This window comes from Caretta caretta, chromosome 9 (assembly GCF_965140235.1).
Source record: "Caretta caretta isolate rCarCar2 chromosome 9, rCarCar1.hap1, whole genome shotgun sequence".
Classification (NCBI taxonomy): domain Eukaryota; kingdom Metazoa; phylum Chordata; order Testudines; family Cheloniidae; genus Caretta; species Caretta caretta.
The window spans coordinates 32,870,615-32,887,938 of NC_134214.1; the positions used below are offsets into that span (position 1 = coordinate 32,870,615).

Sequence of the window (17,324 nt, forward strand, 5' to 3'; positions counted from 1 at the left end):
TAATTTCAATCTCTCTGCACCTGCATTCCCTATCTGTACAATGGGAATAATAATATCCCCTCATCCCACAGGAGTCATGTGAAAACAAATTAATTAATGTTTGAGAAACAATCATACTATAGCGGTGAGCTCCTGGAGAAGCCCTGAATAATAATTCAGTCTTCAGAACAAGGTTTGACTAGTGTGCAGTAAATAAGGCATGGGCTACACATTGAAAAACAGGGAGAACACACAATATTGAATAGCCTTATTAATTGAGCACCTTCCATTGTGTGCACTGAATGAGGAGTCCTGTGGAAAAATTAGCACATGATCATGTAATTAAAGATTGTATCATGGTACCTATGCACAAAGGGGCCAAATTAAGATTGTACAAACAACTTTAATTCTGACACTTCCTAACTTTTGAGTGCTTGACTTAGAAACCTTAATAACATTATTTTATCTTAGTTTTTCTAAGTAACATAAAAACAGAAAACATATTACACAAATAACTTTGCTATTCATTTATCTACCCTTTGTCTAATATAATCTTTTCCCACATACTAACTTCAATTGTAATCTCTTTTGTCATGTTTTATAAACCTGTAAAATACCATGCACCAATATGACATTATATATAAAAAGTAAATAATACTATCATATTGTTTGCATGCAAGTTTATTTCTTTAACCAATTTAATGTCACTCTTAACTAGGCTTGTGGCAGGAGGACCCAATTCCTTCCTCAGCTATCCAAGCACACTACCTACTGACGTCAGTGAAGGCTGCACAGCTGTAAATCATGGTAAACTTTGACCAAACATTTAACTCTGGATCTTGTTGTATTTATTTAAGGAATGAAAAGCAGAATATATAACTTTTACTGATCTGTAGAAGTCTTTCTGTTCAGAATGGCCATAGTACATTAGCAAATCTATCAAACACCGTAACAAATCAGTATACAATTTAGAGCAGTGGTCCCCAAGTTTTTTCTGTCACTCCCCTCTTACCCATAATGGAACCTGTCCACACTGCCCGGGAGCTGCAGCTGGAACTGTGGTTGGTGCCTGGGAGCAAAGCTGGGGACCCAGCACAGCTGGGGGGCCCTGCCTTCCTACCTCCCCACCCCCAAACATTTCTCCACACACCCCTACAGGGGTGCATCCCAGAGTTTGGAGACCACTGATATAGTTAATAAATGTTAAATTCTACAGATCATGTCCTCTAAAGGAAATCAACTGAATGTATTTATAGCTACAGCCTGTCCAAACACTGTAATGTAAAAAAACATTCTACTTACACTTTAGAAATTGTTTAAGTGTAGAAACGTATTCTGCATATGACTGGGAGTCAGACTTGTTAAAATAAAATTCCAGTGCAGTGACTGGCTTTGGTGAAATCATAAGTCCTTTTAAAGAAAAACAAAATATAAGTCAGATATTAAACAACTTTTTTCACCCCCACCCTCATTTCTCAGAAAGACATTTTTCAAATTGTAAATAGACCATCTAGTATGGAATTTCAGCATTCTCCTTATACTGTACAACCATATTTTGAGGGTAGATTTTTAAAATCAATTTTTAACACCAAAATCTAAATTACAGTCTAAAGTTACGATTTAAGTGCAAGCTATAATAATTAGAATTCATAATCATCAAAACCCAAATGATTGAGAATAGAAAAATTAGCTAATCACCTGCAGTTTTAAAGTATTTTACTGATTACAGTTTTACTTTGTACTTTCCATATTCAACAAAATTATACCAAGGCTTTTCTTTAAAAAGAACATTTTAATTTTTAGACTAGTGCTAAGTAAGACAGTCTAGTGGATAGCTTCCATACCTTAAGTTTACTTACTCGGTATGTGGGTATTTTTACATACTCTTAGTTCCATTATAAATTTGTTACTTCTGTATCTCCTGTGCATACTTTTGAAACCTACTAATTTTAAAGAAGTGGTTTATAAAGCCAAAAATGCCTGACATAGTAAAACTGGAGGCTATTATAATTTTAATTTCAGGGTGACCCACAGAGAACAAAAGAGGACTTGCACCTTTCAAAAAAAAAAAAATTCTTTATAACGTATACAGATGGCCTTAAAGGTCTCCTAGCCAAAAACAAAATCACATTGATTGTTCTTTTTCACCTTTCTTCCCCGCACACCAGAAGTTCAGATTATGTCTACATTTGAAGACTACAGGCAGCAGCAAAACTAGTAGGATGAGATAGCAAGCACTGAAGAAACAAAACTTGATCTCCTGAGGATACAATTTTTTATTTGGAGAGTTTAAAAACGATTGGTTAACCTATGTAACTAGAAAAACCTCATAGGAAAAAAAATGTGTTTTTGTTAAGGGTGTCTACCCACTCCACATCTTCAATTAAGATTTGAAAAAGGCCACCACACATCTTTTGGTAAACCCAGGAAGACTAGACACATAAGGTTCTTGATATTTCTAAGTTGAAATATAAACAAGATTTCTGCCCCCCACACAAAAAATGGGGGGGAGGCACTTCTTTATACATCATAAAAAGGAAAAGGATGTAACAAAATCAGTTTTCCCCTCTCTGTAGGTCACTTCTAATACACTTATTATTTAAATATATAATATAAAATGATAAACTTATCAGAAAGCATATGGAAAGTACAACTACATAGACCAAACCTATCAGTGATCCACTGCAAGCCCCACGTGAAGACACAGAAAATGGTGCTTTTTTTTTTTTAAATAAGGAAATGATTTTGACAAATTAGAAGTTTTCAGAGAAGGAATGAGTTCCAGAGACTAACATTGTATATATGCCTTTTAAAAATGCACTTCTTGACTCATTCACCTTTTCTGTGAGGTTCACAAAAGCACAGGTTCTCCCTCTCACCCCAGCAGCAGTTAGTTAAACTATTTCCCAGGGCAAGTGTTACCTAAATGCCAGTATGACAGTCTGATACATGAAACTACAAACCCCATTTTGCTTGATGAATGCCATTTTGACGGTAAACTGAACTGTACCTTCACTGTTGCCTTTTAACCTCCATATTGAACTGGGATTCCATGAGGTGTCAGCAGAGGGCTAACAATGGAGAGCAATCAAGAGTCATTAACCTGGAGGGCATTCCATTCAAATGGACACTCCCTAGGACAGTGCACCCCAGAACCACCAGTTATCCCAGGTGGAGCTGTAACTAAGCAATGTGTCATCTGACAGGACTTGAAACTGGGGAGGGGGAGAGGGGGAAGACTTTGACACTTGGAACTTTATACAAAGGAGGCGCTCTCAATTTTCAAACTAGCCATTTTAAGAAAAAAAAAAAAAGACCAGTACAAGGCAGCAAGACTGAGAAAAAGCAGAGAAGAGTGTAGGGACCCTGGAAGGCTTGAGCAAACTCAAAGGACTCTGTGTATAGGTTTTGGTTTTCTTCTCATAGATGTGCCTCTCTCCTATGCTTTGTGAGTAAAGTGTGTGATTGGCTTAGAAATTCCTTTATAAAGTCTGCATTACTTGCTTTAACTGTCACACAGTCTCCAAAAGGTGAGACAGTAATCCAAAAGGTCCACTGTATCTGTGGAACCCTGGGAGCATGTAACAAACTGGGGAGGCATACAGAGAACTAGCACTGGTTTCAGAATTTAGGCATTTGGACTCCAGAGTCCCATATCTTAGAAAGGGTTGCTAAATCTGCAACCCAAGAGCATGCTAGGAAACCCAGAGCTTGAGAACGTGACTGGATTCAGTCAAGTCTAGGGATGTAAATATCATTTTAAAAAGTTAACTGTTTAAATTATTAAAATTATATCAGTTAACTGATTAAAGGGAGAGGGCCCAGGGTTAGGGTGGGTTAACGGTAAGACTAATGCTTATCGGGTTAACCGTTTAATATTTTACATCCCTAGTCAAGACCCAGCCAGCTTAAGAGCATGTGGGATCCAAGATTTGGGACTATTACAACAGGCTGGTTAACATCCACAAGGGGAACTAATCACTGTTTTTAACAGCCAGATTTAGTTATCTGATAGCACTTACAAATGGAAAAAGCCCAAATTCTTAAGCTCATTTGTATTTGGTGAATACTATTACACCCCCACTGAACAATATAAATGAAATGTCAATTAGAGAAATCAGACAGACAATTTGATTTTTGTAACTACATTTAAAATAAGAATAAAAACCTTTGACCTATGCCATCCAGATTGTGTACATGGTGTGTGTTTTTTTTTTTTTTAAATAAATTTAAGATTTATAGCCAGGTCTATGACATGTTACACTGCAAGTAAAAACATGACAGAGTTAAGGTGAAAACAACGAATTTCCAAGCATAAAGAGATGAATATGCAATATTACTGTAATCTTCAAAATGCATACACTGTTCAGTGATTAATTTATAGAAAACACAAATTAAAAATATTGTAATTAGTAATCAAAGAACCAGAGTCTTTCTACCTTAAAGTTCTTTGGTTAACACACATTAGAGCTGAGTTACAACCTTAAAAGAGATGTTTCCTACATTGCAAATGCCTGGAGTACAACCACTTTTAAAATTTACCTTCCTTCACACCTCCCCCAAGCAAATTCACAGCCTATATGATACTGGAATTGTCAGAGCCACTGTGGAACTTCATCAGAGCATGGAACTGATTATATAGTAAAGGACATAGGGAAAGAGGTCAGAAGTTGCTTTTTTGGTGAAGTTTCAGGATTTTTTATTTACATATTTAACGATTTTATACAATGGAACATTCTATGGTTTTAAAGCTTAGAGAACCCTGTTGAGAACAACTGAATACCAAGGCCCTGAAACTGAATAAAACACCTTAAAATGCACAAGCAAAATTACTGACGGGACAATAGTGATGTTTTTGTTCATGGACTGAATTGTGTTGGCAGACTTAGATAAGAGGAAGTTAATCAGTATAATAAAATACACAAAATGTAACTCCAAAAAGGAAAAACAGGAGTAAGGTGACAAAGACATGATTATATGAAAATAGCGTGGATAGCAAATGCTATGTAAATTGAACCTTGGGCACGCATATTGCACAGGTTATAGGTTTACTGGAAGAAAGCTAATTAATATGTAATGTGGGAAGGTACAAGAAACCAAGTGAACAGGGCCCAAGTCAGAGGACACTGGACCAGAGACTGAGATGACCATCATGCAGTGTGGAGAGCTTCCCAGTACTCCAGAATTGAGTAACTGGAACCCCTACCTGTTCTGTGTTATCTGTTTATTATCTGTCAAATATATGATCAGAAACTGTAAGTGATAATGACTGTCTGAAAATTTATAAATTAAGGCAAAAATTGATTAAACCTGAACTGAATGAACTTGTTTCCAACCTTTGAACACCTCACTCAATTTCAAAAGAGGGTGGTACTGACTACAGGTAGTCCAACCTCCTTCCCTAAACTCTGGGATGTGTTCAAATACATATCTGTATTTTGTGGTATCATATGGGCCCATGTCTAGAATCCAAAAGTCACACACTAGCTGCTCCATGTTCCAGGTAAAACTGTGATTATAAAACTATTCCCACTTACGTCAATGGGGAAGTTAGGACAATGTTGAGCACTTTTGAAAATCCAACCTCAGTCCTTCAGAGAGTTATCAGGATTCCTTATGCAAGAGCTCACCTTCTCTCAAGGGGGCATTTAAAAAAAAACCAAACAAACAATCATAAGTAGGGCTGTCAAGTGATTAAAAAAAATTAATCACTATTAATTGCGCTGTTAAACAGAATACTATTTATTTAAATATTTTTGGATGTTTCCTACATTTTCAAATATATTGATTTCAATTACAACACAGAATTCATGGTGTACAGTGCTCACTTTGTTTATTTTTATTACAAATATTTACACTGTAAAACACAAAAGAAATAGTATTTTTCAATTAATCTAATACAAGTACTGTAGTGCAATCTCTTTATCATGAAAGTTGAACTTACAAATGTAGAATTATGTACAAAAGAAACCTGCATTCAAAAATAAAACAATGTAAAACTTTAGAGCCTGCAAGTCGAATCAGTACTACTGTTCAGCCAATCGCTCAGACAAACGTTTGTTTACATTTGCAGAAGATAATGCTGTCTGCTTCTTGTTTACAATGTCACCTGAAAGTGAGAACAGGCGTTTGCATGGCACTGTTGCAGCTGGCGTCACAAGATATTTAAATGCCAGATGCACTAAAGATTTATATGTCCCTTAATGCTTCAACAACCATTCCAGAGGACATGCGTCCACGCTGATGATGGGTTCTGCTTGACAACGATCCAAAGCAGTGCAGACCGACGCATGTTCATTTTCATTATCGGTGTCAGATGCCACCAGCAGAAGGCTAATTTTCTCTTTTGGTGATTTGGGTTCTGTAGTTTCCGCATCAGAGTGTTGCTCTTTTAAGATTTCTGAAAGCATGCTCCACACTTCATCCCTCTCATATTTTTGAAGGCACTTCCGACTCTTAAATCTTGGGTGAAATGCTGTAGCTATCTTTAGAAATTTCACATTGGTATCTTCTTTACATTTTGTCAAATTTGCAGTGACAGTGTTCTTAAAACAAACAATATGTGCTGGGTCATCATCCGAGACTGCTATAATATGAAATATATGGCAGAATGTGGGTAAAACAGAGCAGGAAACATACAGTTCTCCCCCAAAGAGTTCAGTCACAAATTTAAATTAATGCATTATTGTTTTAATGAGCATCATCAGCATGGAAGAATGTAATCTGGAACGATGGCTGAAGCATGAAGAGGCATATGAATCTTAAGAGCATCTGGTACTTAAATATCTTGCAAAATCAGCTACAAAAGTGCCATGCGAACATCTGTTCTAACTTTCAGGTGACATTGTAATTGAGAAGTGGACAGCATTATCTTCTGTAAATGTAAACAAACCTGTTTCTCTTAGGGATTGGCTGAACAAGAAGTAGGACTCAATGGACTTGCAGGCTCTAAAGTTTTACATTGTTTTGTTTTTGAGTGCAGCTATGTAACAAACAAAATCTACATTTGTAAGTTGCGCTTTCATGATAAAGAGATTGCACTACAGTACTGGTATGAGATGAATTGAAAAACACTATTTCTTTTGTTTATTGTTTTTACAGTGCAAATATATGCAATCAAAAATAATATAAAGTGAGCACTGTACAGTTTGCATTCTGTGTTGTAACTGAAATAGATATATTTGAAAAGGTAGAAAAACATCCCAAAGTATTCAATAAATTTCTATTGCTATTCTATTGTTTAACAGTGCGATTAATCACAATTAATTTTTTTGAGTTAATCGCGTGAGTTAACTGCGATTAATAGACAGCCCTAATGATCAGTTATTTGATCTCTAAGCATATGTGATTACCTGCAACATCTGTGGTAAGTATCAAATCTTCAGGCGGTCAAAAAATATATATATATATACTCTTTGAAAATAATGTCTAGAAGCTATAATGGCTCTCTCCAGAGCAGTTACAGTATATAATACCTGGCCATCTTCCTGGGGAAACTGAGTTATTACTTTGAACTTAACAAAATATTTGTATTCTATTTAAGAATCTACCTTCCTTAAATCTATGAGAGGTTGGGCAAAATGTACAGTTTTGTACCACTCCATACAATTACAAGGAAAACCCTTTCAAAATAATTTCATAGGCTCAACATTAAGATCGGTAACAAAGCCATCAAGGGTAAATTTTCAGTACAGAGAATGAGATGCACAACTCCCTATATGCCTAAAATGTAACCATTTATTGTCCACTTCAGTTTTTGCAGAGAAGTACTAGCCACTCCCTAATTAAAATAGAAACTCAGTGGACAACTTTAAGTCAGAACTTTGCCCTTTCCTTTTTCAAAGCTACACAAAGAATATATTTGCCTCAAAATAAGGTTTAGAGATGAAGAAGAATTTTATTGCAAAATTTGAAGGCAACTAGGAGTTCCTAAACTATGATCAAATTAGAGCTGCCAAATATAGTTCCAAATTAAATTTTAACTATTTTCTTAAAAAAAAAAACAAAAAAAAAAACCCTCCACCACACAAAAAGGGAGAGATACAAAGTAATATCCCCAACTGAGATCTAGCACCCAAGACCAAAAGACTTAACATTTGATTTAATTTTGTCATCAGGCAACAATTCTCCGATGATCTTGCCAGAGGGTGTCAAAAGATGCTGGAGATATAAACTTCCATTAAAATGAATAAACAAAAGGATTTAATTCCCTTTCCATGGCAGAAATTGAGCTCAACGTGCAACCTGACTGGTGGAAATGGCTTGTTATGGTAAGATTGGTTCCATTCTAAAGGTTTGGGAGATCTCGAAAGAAGGGAGGAAAATACCACCATGTCCTCCCTAAACACCTATTCTTGCGCATTGCCAGGGCTGACAGAGGCTTGGGGTGGGGAAAAGCACAACTGTACCAGGACCAGTAGTTCAGCCTCCTCAAAATGTCTGCGTAAATAAAGTGAAATGGGAGAGGGTGTGGCCCTAGAGAATTTAACTTATCAGGGCCACAAATTTCTGGATGGGCCAGGCCCTTGCTTCCTGCAGACCTCCTAAGGCTTTTTGGAAGGAAGCCCTATTCATACAGATCTTAGGAGATCTGTGCAGGAGAGGGAACATTCCCTCCACTTTTCTGTATACTGCTCGAGATCTGCAGAAGGAAAGAACCCAGGGTGAGCCTTAAGTTCTTGTCTGCCCTCTCATAGGCATAAGCTTATTGATTGCCCACCCTCAGTCTAGATGTTGGGGTGAACTATGGACCCAAATTCCTTTTTGGACCATTGCTCATAGGGGAGAGGTCCAAGACTAGCATGTTTTGTATTGCTGGGTTATGGAAGTTAGGCTCATTCACCCCATTTTTGTCAGCTAGCAGTTCACAGCAGACAAACCTATTTTGGACCATCACGGGTTCAGAAGTAAACTGGGTGCTGAAGAGGGAACTATCAAAAACTAATGAGGGTTGGAGGCTCTGATGAACTTCCGACAGTTCACAGGAGGCCAGGGGGCAGTTTCATAACAGAGGAGACTACAGGAGAAAAAAAATCAGCTCCAGCAGGTGGCCCAGGAAGCAGCTGGAGGCAGTAATATAGCGAGGAAGACATTCTTCACTCCTCACAACTCCTGCCAAAGGGCTTGGAGCATAAACAGAGGTAGGGAGTTTCTCCTCCCCAGTTCCCCCCATTTTGCTAACTCAAAGCCTTTGAGAGCCGCATACGAGGTCTGCAGCAACAGAACTCACCTCCACAAGACGGTGGATTGACACTGTAGTTAGCAGGAGTCTTTGTGGCCAGCAGACCAAAGCGGCATTTCCCCCCAAACCTTCTAAGGTCTGCTGGATTGACCACACCCTAGGGTGTGCAGGAACTGAAGTCTTCAGCAGACTTTAGGACCATTTTAAAAGAAAGTAAGGATAAAAATGTTAAGGCCAAGTTCTAGTTGCAGGCAAATATCAGTAGTTTGAGTGCATATTACCCTTTAAAAACATCAGAAACCAAAGAAAAACAAAAGTTAAGGTTGAACTTTCAAAGTCCCCAAACTACCGTAACTCTATCTCTCAGAGCAGTGTTCTCAGAAAAGCCTAGAATACATGCTAATTTATCCAACAATAATAGTGGCCACCAAAATTACAGTACTTTATAATCGTTGTCAGAGTGCCATTTTATGGTCTTCTTTAGTCACACGGTACACACACAGCTTTACCAATTCACGATTAGACAAACAGCATATGGAAATAATAAATCATTCCTGCTTTTCATTAAAAGCTTGATCTTTCAAAGTGCTGAGGGGACTCAGTTCTTCATAGGATGTATTCAGCTCTACAACTCTGTGGCAGCCAATTCTCCAAGTGACATTAGTCATTATGCCCATATGTAAACGTCGTATGTGCAGATTATGCTGTTAGAGTACTTGTAAAAGAGCAGCAGTCAGTAAAGGGACAAGGTTTGCTACTGGAGATTTGTACACATGAAAAATTCTACAACTAATGTTCTGCGGTTAATGTTTCTAATACTCTGTATTTAAATAGAGAAAATGGTAGGCTTGCATCTGTACAGGGACAGAGAAAATAGTTCAGGCACCTTGTTTAAGAAGTGCAACCTTGATCTTTCAATACTTGAGGTTTTTCAAGTTTGGGAGGGTTTTTTAAAAAAAGTTTTTAAAAGGTAATATGCATGCAACCCACTGGTGTGTGCCTACAACCTTAACTTCATTTTAATGAAGATTTGTCTGGCTATATGTACAATATGATCTAAATCAAAAGCAAAAGGGAACTTTGTGCTTAATCCAAATTATTTAAGGAACCATTAAACGTAACAGATAAACGCAAAGTAATTCACATGGGATATAATTTGAACTATTCATATTTTACTGAGTTTTAAATTCAGCCTGAGCTCATAAAAAAGCCCCGATCATCAATGCGGACAACACTGAAGATCTCTGCTCAATGTGCAACAGGGTTAAAAAAAAATTGATGCATAATGGCGGGAGAATATAAAAATATTATGCCATTATATAAAATGGAATGGTGTGCCCTCACCTGGAAAACTCTTTCTGGTCACCTACTCTCAAACAGGACATAGTAGAAAGAGGGAATTCAGAGATGGGAGCCAAGAATAATTATAGGCATAAAAAAAAAAAAAACTCTCTCATGAAGAGATATTTCAGTTTTAAAATTCATTTATCTTAGAACGGAGACAATTAAAAGAGACATGACTATACAAATAATCAATGGTATAAAGGTAAATCAGGAACTTCCAATCACTCTGTTTCATAATACAAGATCAAATGGACATTCAATTAAATTGAAAGAAGGGAAATGCAAAACTGATAAAAGGAAATACTCTTCCTACAATTAGCCTGTGGAACTCCAAGCCTCAATGTATCTCTTGTGGTAGCAATATTCAAAAAGATTAGCCACTTATATAGGTAATAAATTAAGAATTGTAATACTACATATTAAAAGTTTTCAAAGAACCCTCATCTTTTAGGGCTTAAGACAACCTCTATTTGGGGTTACGATGAAATTTCCCCAGGAAGCAAGTTATCCTATAACTGCCTACACAGCTGTCTTTTTTGCACTTCCTTTGAAGTATCCAGTACTAGCCATTGTTAGCATCAAGATACTAGTTGGAACACTGGTGTGATCCGTAAGCAACATAGGAATAGGCAATGACAGCTTTCCTTTTCGACTGAGTTTGGTATTTTAAAACATGCAAAATCTTTACCCAACTATCCTCTATATCATATCCAATTTATATCTTGAACAATCAATATCTGAAGGGGGCTTTCTACTGCAAACAGGAAATATTCCAAAATACTTCCAGAATAAGATGTTTTCCTGGTCATTATCTCTTTCCTCTGCTATTTCAGCTGTATGAATTAACAGCAAAATAGGGTAGACAAAAATCAATGATTTAAAATAAATAATTTTTTTTAAACAAAGTTTTTGATAAAATGCTTTTTGAGGGAAAAAACCTATCTAAACATAGTTTTAATTAAGATACATTATAGCTCAAAGATATCTCAACATGGAATAGGGATTATAAATTCTCTAGTATGAGAAAATATATTCATGTAATGTTTAAGAAAAGTTTGGTAAATGAGTTTCAACAGTTCATGGGATTAGGGACCCAATCTTATGGGGTTCCAGGGGCTTCTGTATAGATGATTTAGGTTAATCTTTCTATCTACCCAATGGGATTCAGTGCTCAGTCTAGAACATACCATCAGAGATGCTTAGTTTTGCAGTTCTCAAACTGTGGATTTGTCTCTCCAGAGATAACATGCTTGTTAACAGCAAATGTTTTCTAAATAAATAAATAAATATATAGAGATGAGAAATAACAGACCTCAACCCTATTGCCCCTCTGCAGATTTGAGTACACAGAGTCAATCCCTTACCTCTCTCTAAAAAAGAGTGCAGTTTCAAAAAGTTCAATGAATAGAAGATTGTTGGGGGTGGAATAGAACTGGACAAGGTGGAGAAGTCCGGAGATAAATGTGAGAAGGGTGGGGACAGGCAGTAGAAACAAAAGTGAAACTGTTTGAGCAGTATATTCCAGAAGTCTTGAGGTCTTTCTGAGTGCAGCCTTCATTGATTTGAGATCTACCATACCATTCTCTCACTAGAAGGGAAAACCTATAATGGCAGCAGGCCGTAAGAGAGACCCAGTTTGGGAATATTTTAATGAAGTTCCTCTACCTGTGGGTAAGACAGGCATGCGTGCAAAATGCAAACAGTGCAAAGAAATGCAAGGCCCAGTTGTCCAAATGAAACAACATCATGAGAAGTGTTCCTTCTCAGGACGAAGCTGCACTGAAGATGATGAAAGGAACATGTCTGAACATGCAGGATCTTCAGGTTGGTAAACTTTTTTATTTCATACTTCTTTCTTCAGGACTGCCTGTCTTCCTTCTGGACTATTCTTGAATTCTCATGTTTGAGCAAAAAACATAGTTGTTACTCTATGGTACTATCATTTTAGATACAGCTGTGATAAAAAATAAATAGCTGAAATAGGCAGATCTTTCTTTTACAATTTCACCATTAAAGTAGTACTGAATGTCACTGAATGCAATGAGTAATATTAAATGAGCAGTATGCTAATAATAATTAAATAACTGCATTTACTTATTTTATTTAGGAGAATCCATCCTCAACATACAGGATTCTGAAGACTATCACCATCATTTTCTATCGTTTCAGAGTTAAAAAGCTCATGCTCAAATAAATTGGTTAGTCTCTAAGGTGCCACAAGTACTCCTTTTCTTTTTGCGAATACAGACTAACACGGCTGTTCCTCTGAAACCTTTCCTTTTCTTTCTGCCAATGATAGTGTTTCAGTCATATCATGTGTGTCACTGTAGCGGGGCAGTCACCCCGCTCTGGCTCAGAAGGGGTTCAAAGCCAGCCCCTGGAGAGGGCGGGGGCTGAGAGAAAAAGCTAGGCTGATTGGGGAAGCAGCCACAGCTGTGGCTACACCCCAATCAGGCCACAGCTGGCCCTATAAAAGGGCTGTGAGCCAGGAGCTCAGGCAGTCTCTCTCTAGCTGTAGAGAGAGAAGGACCTGGCTGCCTGGGAGCTGAGCAAAGTACTTAGAGTAGAGTAGGGCTGGGGGAAGGCCAGAGGAGCTGGGGAGCTCCAGCCTGGAAAACATCCAGGCTGCAGGCCTTGCTAAAGGCCAGGAAAGGTACTGGGGCTACCAAGGTGTAGCCTGGGAATAGGTAGAGGCAGCTGGTCCAACCCCCTTGCCAATGATGAGTGGTTTACAGACTGCAGTCTGCTCCAGTGAGCGGGGGCTAGATGATGACTGGCAGTAGCCACTGAGGCAAGGTGGCGATAGAGAGTTGGGGGTTCCCCTCAGAGGGGAGGCCAGAGAACGGGGGCACTGCCAGGGGGCAGCACCCCAAGGTAAAGAGGCACCGGGCAAGACACCGGCCTGCAGAGGACACTCCAGGCTGGAAGAGCTAATTCCCGAGACAACCAGCAGGAGGCACCGTGCCAGTGAGTCATCGCATCACTGTAGTCACAGTATATCACCTGTAGCAAAAAAATCTCCATCATCCAGAAACAACCATAAATAAGGTGTAGAGGGTGAAATTGTTAACCTGAGTCTTGATGGGTGGAACAATGTCCACAATGATCCTGTTGTATGTGCTTGTGTGACAACAGAAGAAGGGAATGTCTTCCTTACAGAAACAATTGATACATCTGGAAATACTTATAAGAAGTAGCAGTAAAAGCTATAGCAAACTGTGAAAAAAATTAAAATGTCTAGTATGCAGCTTGGTCATAGACAAATGTTGCAAATGTATCCAAAAATGAGAAGAAATTTATTTAGGAGACAGTGAAGAGAGTCCCAAGCCACTAACAAACGGTTGCAGTGCTCATTTGATGCACCACCTAGCCTGACTTCAGTGTTCCAGAAATAAAGGCTAATGTTGAAATTGAAAATACTTCCGTAACAACCACTTTGCAGGAGCTGCTCTGAAAAAAGTGGGAGGAACCAAGCTAACTCTCCCACAAGACATACGATGGAACTCAGTAGTGGACTGTTTTGAGCACTATATCAAGAACTGGCCTAATCTGATGACAGTCTGTGAACAAACTAGTGAAAAAAAGGATGACACTGTCACAGCCAAAGTTCTCAACATTGGGCTTAAGAAAAATGTTGAATACATACTGAGTACCCTGAAGCCTTAGCCTTGTAGGAAATGCAGGGAAACAGCTGTTTTATTGCTGACGCTGTTGAAATTTGGAAGGAACTGAGTGAGATATTAAAAAGAGAAATATGCAATGAGAGTTAAATTACAAGCATTAAAAAAAAAACGAATGGAACAAGCACTATCTCCAACTCATTTTCTTGCAAATATTCTCAATACTCAGTACCAGGGCCATACCTTAACCACTGAAGAGGAGTTGGCTATGACATGCACATCCAGCAATCATCCTTCCATAATGCCAACTATAATACACTTCAGAGCTAAGGGTGAACCATTCAAGAAATATATGTTTGCTGATGATGTTTTAAAGAAAGTCACACCAGTGAACTGGTGGAAGTCACTTAGGCACTTGGATTCAGAGACTGTTGATGTGATAATCTCACTTTTAACAGCAGTAGCTTCTTCTGACGGTGTAAGAATATTTTCTTCCTCAGGGCTAATTCATTCCAAATAGAGAAATTGTTTGGGACCTGAAAAAGCAGGAAAGCTTGGTTTTCTTTTCCAGATTATGAACAAATGAGAAAATGAAGGTGAAGACGACTGAGTTAGCTACAGAAGCCAATATTTTAAGTTCCTCATGTTGACCTAGCTGACAGTCTATTTAAATTTGTTTTTTTTTAAATATTTCATTTAACTATTTTAGTTAAACAATTTTAACAAAAACAAACCTGATTTTAAAAAACTTGCTGTTTAACTAAATTCAAAAATTCATATGCTTGTTTTGTTAAATTATTATATGTTTGCTGTTAAGAAAAGAATCCAGAATACATAATGTTGTTGTTTTAGTTAAATAAAACAATTTAAATGTCTGTCTGGTGATGTTCTCCTCCTAATACAGCATGGCAAGAAAATCCTCCAAATATTAATGATTAACCTGTTGAATTGGAGATAGTTCACCTCCTAGTGACTTCATAAATATCTGCTTCAACTACCTTTGGTAAATGAAATAACCAAACAATCATTCATTGACTGATATAGCTGTAAAACTAATCTGAAAAGTTTTTCAGAATAAATGGCAAAATCCAGGAAGAACTAGAAAGGAGTGAATTTAGAGCATCTATAAATCTATAAATGGCTTTGTGCTGCAAACCTACAAAGCCCAAATGATTCACCCATTATAAAAGAGTCCTCCTTTAAAGCTCTTTATTAGTCTAATTAAAACTACACCACATTGGAATATGTACTTTATCCTAAAAGAAAGTTATTAGAATAAATTGTATATTATAATTTAAAATCTAGACATAAAACTAAGAGTACAGTTACCTGGACTAGAAATCCGGTCACGATATTTGGGAATATCTCCGCTCAGGGTCTGAAGCATAACCCACATTGTAAATGTAAAGAGTGCTGCTAGGAAACCATAGAATACCAGATAAAACAGCAAGATTAGACCTGTAAAATTAAAGAACTCAAATTAACAAAATGTTTATTTTAAACTGAACATGATTCTAATTTTTACTCTGACACTCAGGATTGTAGTTCAATAGGAGTTGGATCAGGTGCTCAGTCCCCAACACTCAAACACAGAGATACCAAACAGACCTTCCTTTGTGTTTCAGACCTTCCTTTGTGTAAAATATACACGCGCACGTTCCCCCACCAACATATATATAAAGTTCAGCTTTTAAAAGAAAGGTCATTCCATTTTTTTTTTTTTTTTTTTTTAAAAGAGCTTAAACAGGAGATCTTCTGAGGACAATTTTTGCTCTGTTGAAGCTGCTCTTTCTGGGAGCCAAGCAACTGATTGTATCCCAGCGTAAAGAGACCTCTACGTGCAATACTATATGTGAATAATCAACCAGATTACAAGCCACGTGACTATACATTAGATTTTCACCAAGTTTATAGAGCCCTGGATCAAAAAACAAGATGCTATAATGGGAACACAAATTAAAACTGTAGAATTTCTCACTCGCTGATTGTGGACTATATGCTGCTTCTTCTGATGCAGAACTTGAGGCACATGAGACAGTAAGTTAGGTGGTTTTGTGATGTGGATAAAAAGGTTGTAGAATACATCCAACACACAACTGGTACATCTTGCAATCATTTCTCAAGCTATCCAGGACATTGGGTTTAGACTGAGCACATTACACAACTTCTTTAGCAATTTTATTAACAGATTAGGTTTTTTTTCCTTTTTAAAGCATTAATATAGTTTTTCATTTAACTAACTAGAGTGAATAGACCAATGGTTCTCAACCTATTTACCATTGTGGGCTATGCGGGGACCCTGACCCTGCAGCGGTGAACCCGGGAGCCCGCCACACATGGCCAAACAGCCAGGAGCCCGCAATGCATGGCCTTTAGCACACAGCTGAGCTGGGCCACAGCTGTGTGCTAAGTGGGCTGCATGCGGCCCGTGGGTTGAGAACCGGTGATCTAGAGCTAAGCTTAGTTTACCCACTTCAGGTGTTTTCTACAAGCTTTATGTACCATTAAATATTGTGAATGTAGATCTGTACCAATAAACTACAGGAGATTTGTCACCAAGGGAAACTGTCTAGAGAATGAAACTGATAACTTAAATCAGGGGTCTCAAACTCAATTTACCTTAGGGCCAGTGCCAGTCCTCAGATCCTCCCAGCGGGCCAATAATGTCACTGAAGATGGTGTTCAGAAAAGAAAACGTTTATATTGTATTTTTTATTTCAAATTTCTTAGAAATAATAAAACCATCATACAACTTTATACAATTCTTCGACTGCTAGAGAGTTTTTAGTGTTTGTCAGACACCTGGCAACGCTTCAGTTCTGTCAGTTTGTTGATGTTTGGCCTCAGTGACTGAGCGGTTGAAGCCTTCAGGATTGCAGCAAGGTGTGCATTAGACAGTTGTGTTCAGTATTTTGACTTGTATTCATTGTGGGAAAAAAGTGATGCTGCCTCTATGGCTGACTCTGCCTGGCAACTAATGATGCTGCCTCCATGGCTGACTCTGCCCGGCAACTAGTGATGGTATCTGTGTCCCTCTCCCCCAGCCAATGGGAGCTGCGGGGGGGGGGAGCTGCCTGTAGTTGAGACTGCCGGCAGCACGTCGGCCTGCGTCTCTCCTCTGTGGACTGCAGGTTCTTGGGCTGCAAATGGCCCGCGGGCCGGGACTTTGAGACCCCGACTTAGATAAACAGGCAGCTTCA

General features: G+C 38.1%; 1 protein-coding gene across 1 annotated transcript in view; it reads right to left on the reverse strand.

Moving 5' to 3' along the window:
- Positions 1-17,324, reverse strand: part of ATP1B3 (ATPase Na+/K+ transporting subunit beta 3) — a 52,836-nt gene that overhangs the window by 22,770 nt on the left and 12,742 nt on the right. Inside the window, exons 2-3 of the mRNA XM_048863366.2 lie at positions 15,454-15,582; positions 1,282-1,389 (exon numbers count right to left, since the gene is read on the reverse strand). Coding sequence (XP_048719323.1) covers positions 1,282-1,389; positions 15,454-15,582 — 237 coding nt within the window. The remainder of the gene's footprint in view (positions 1-1,281; positions 1,390-15,453; positions 15,583-17,324) is intronic.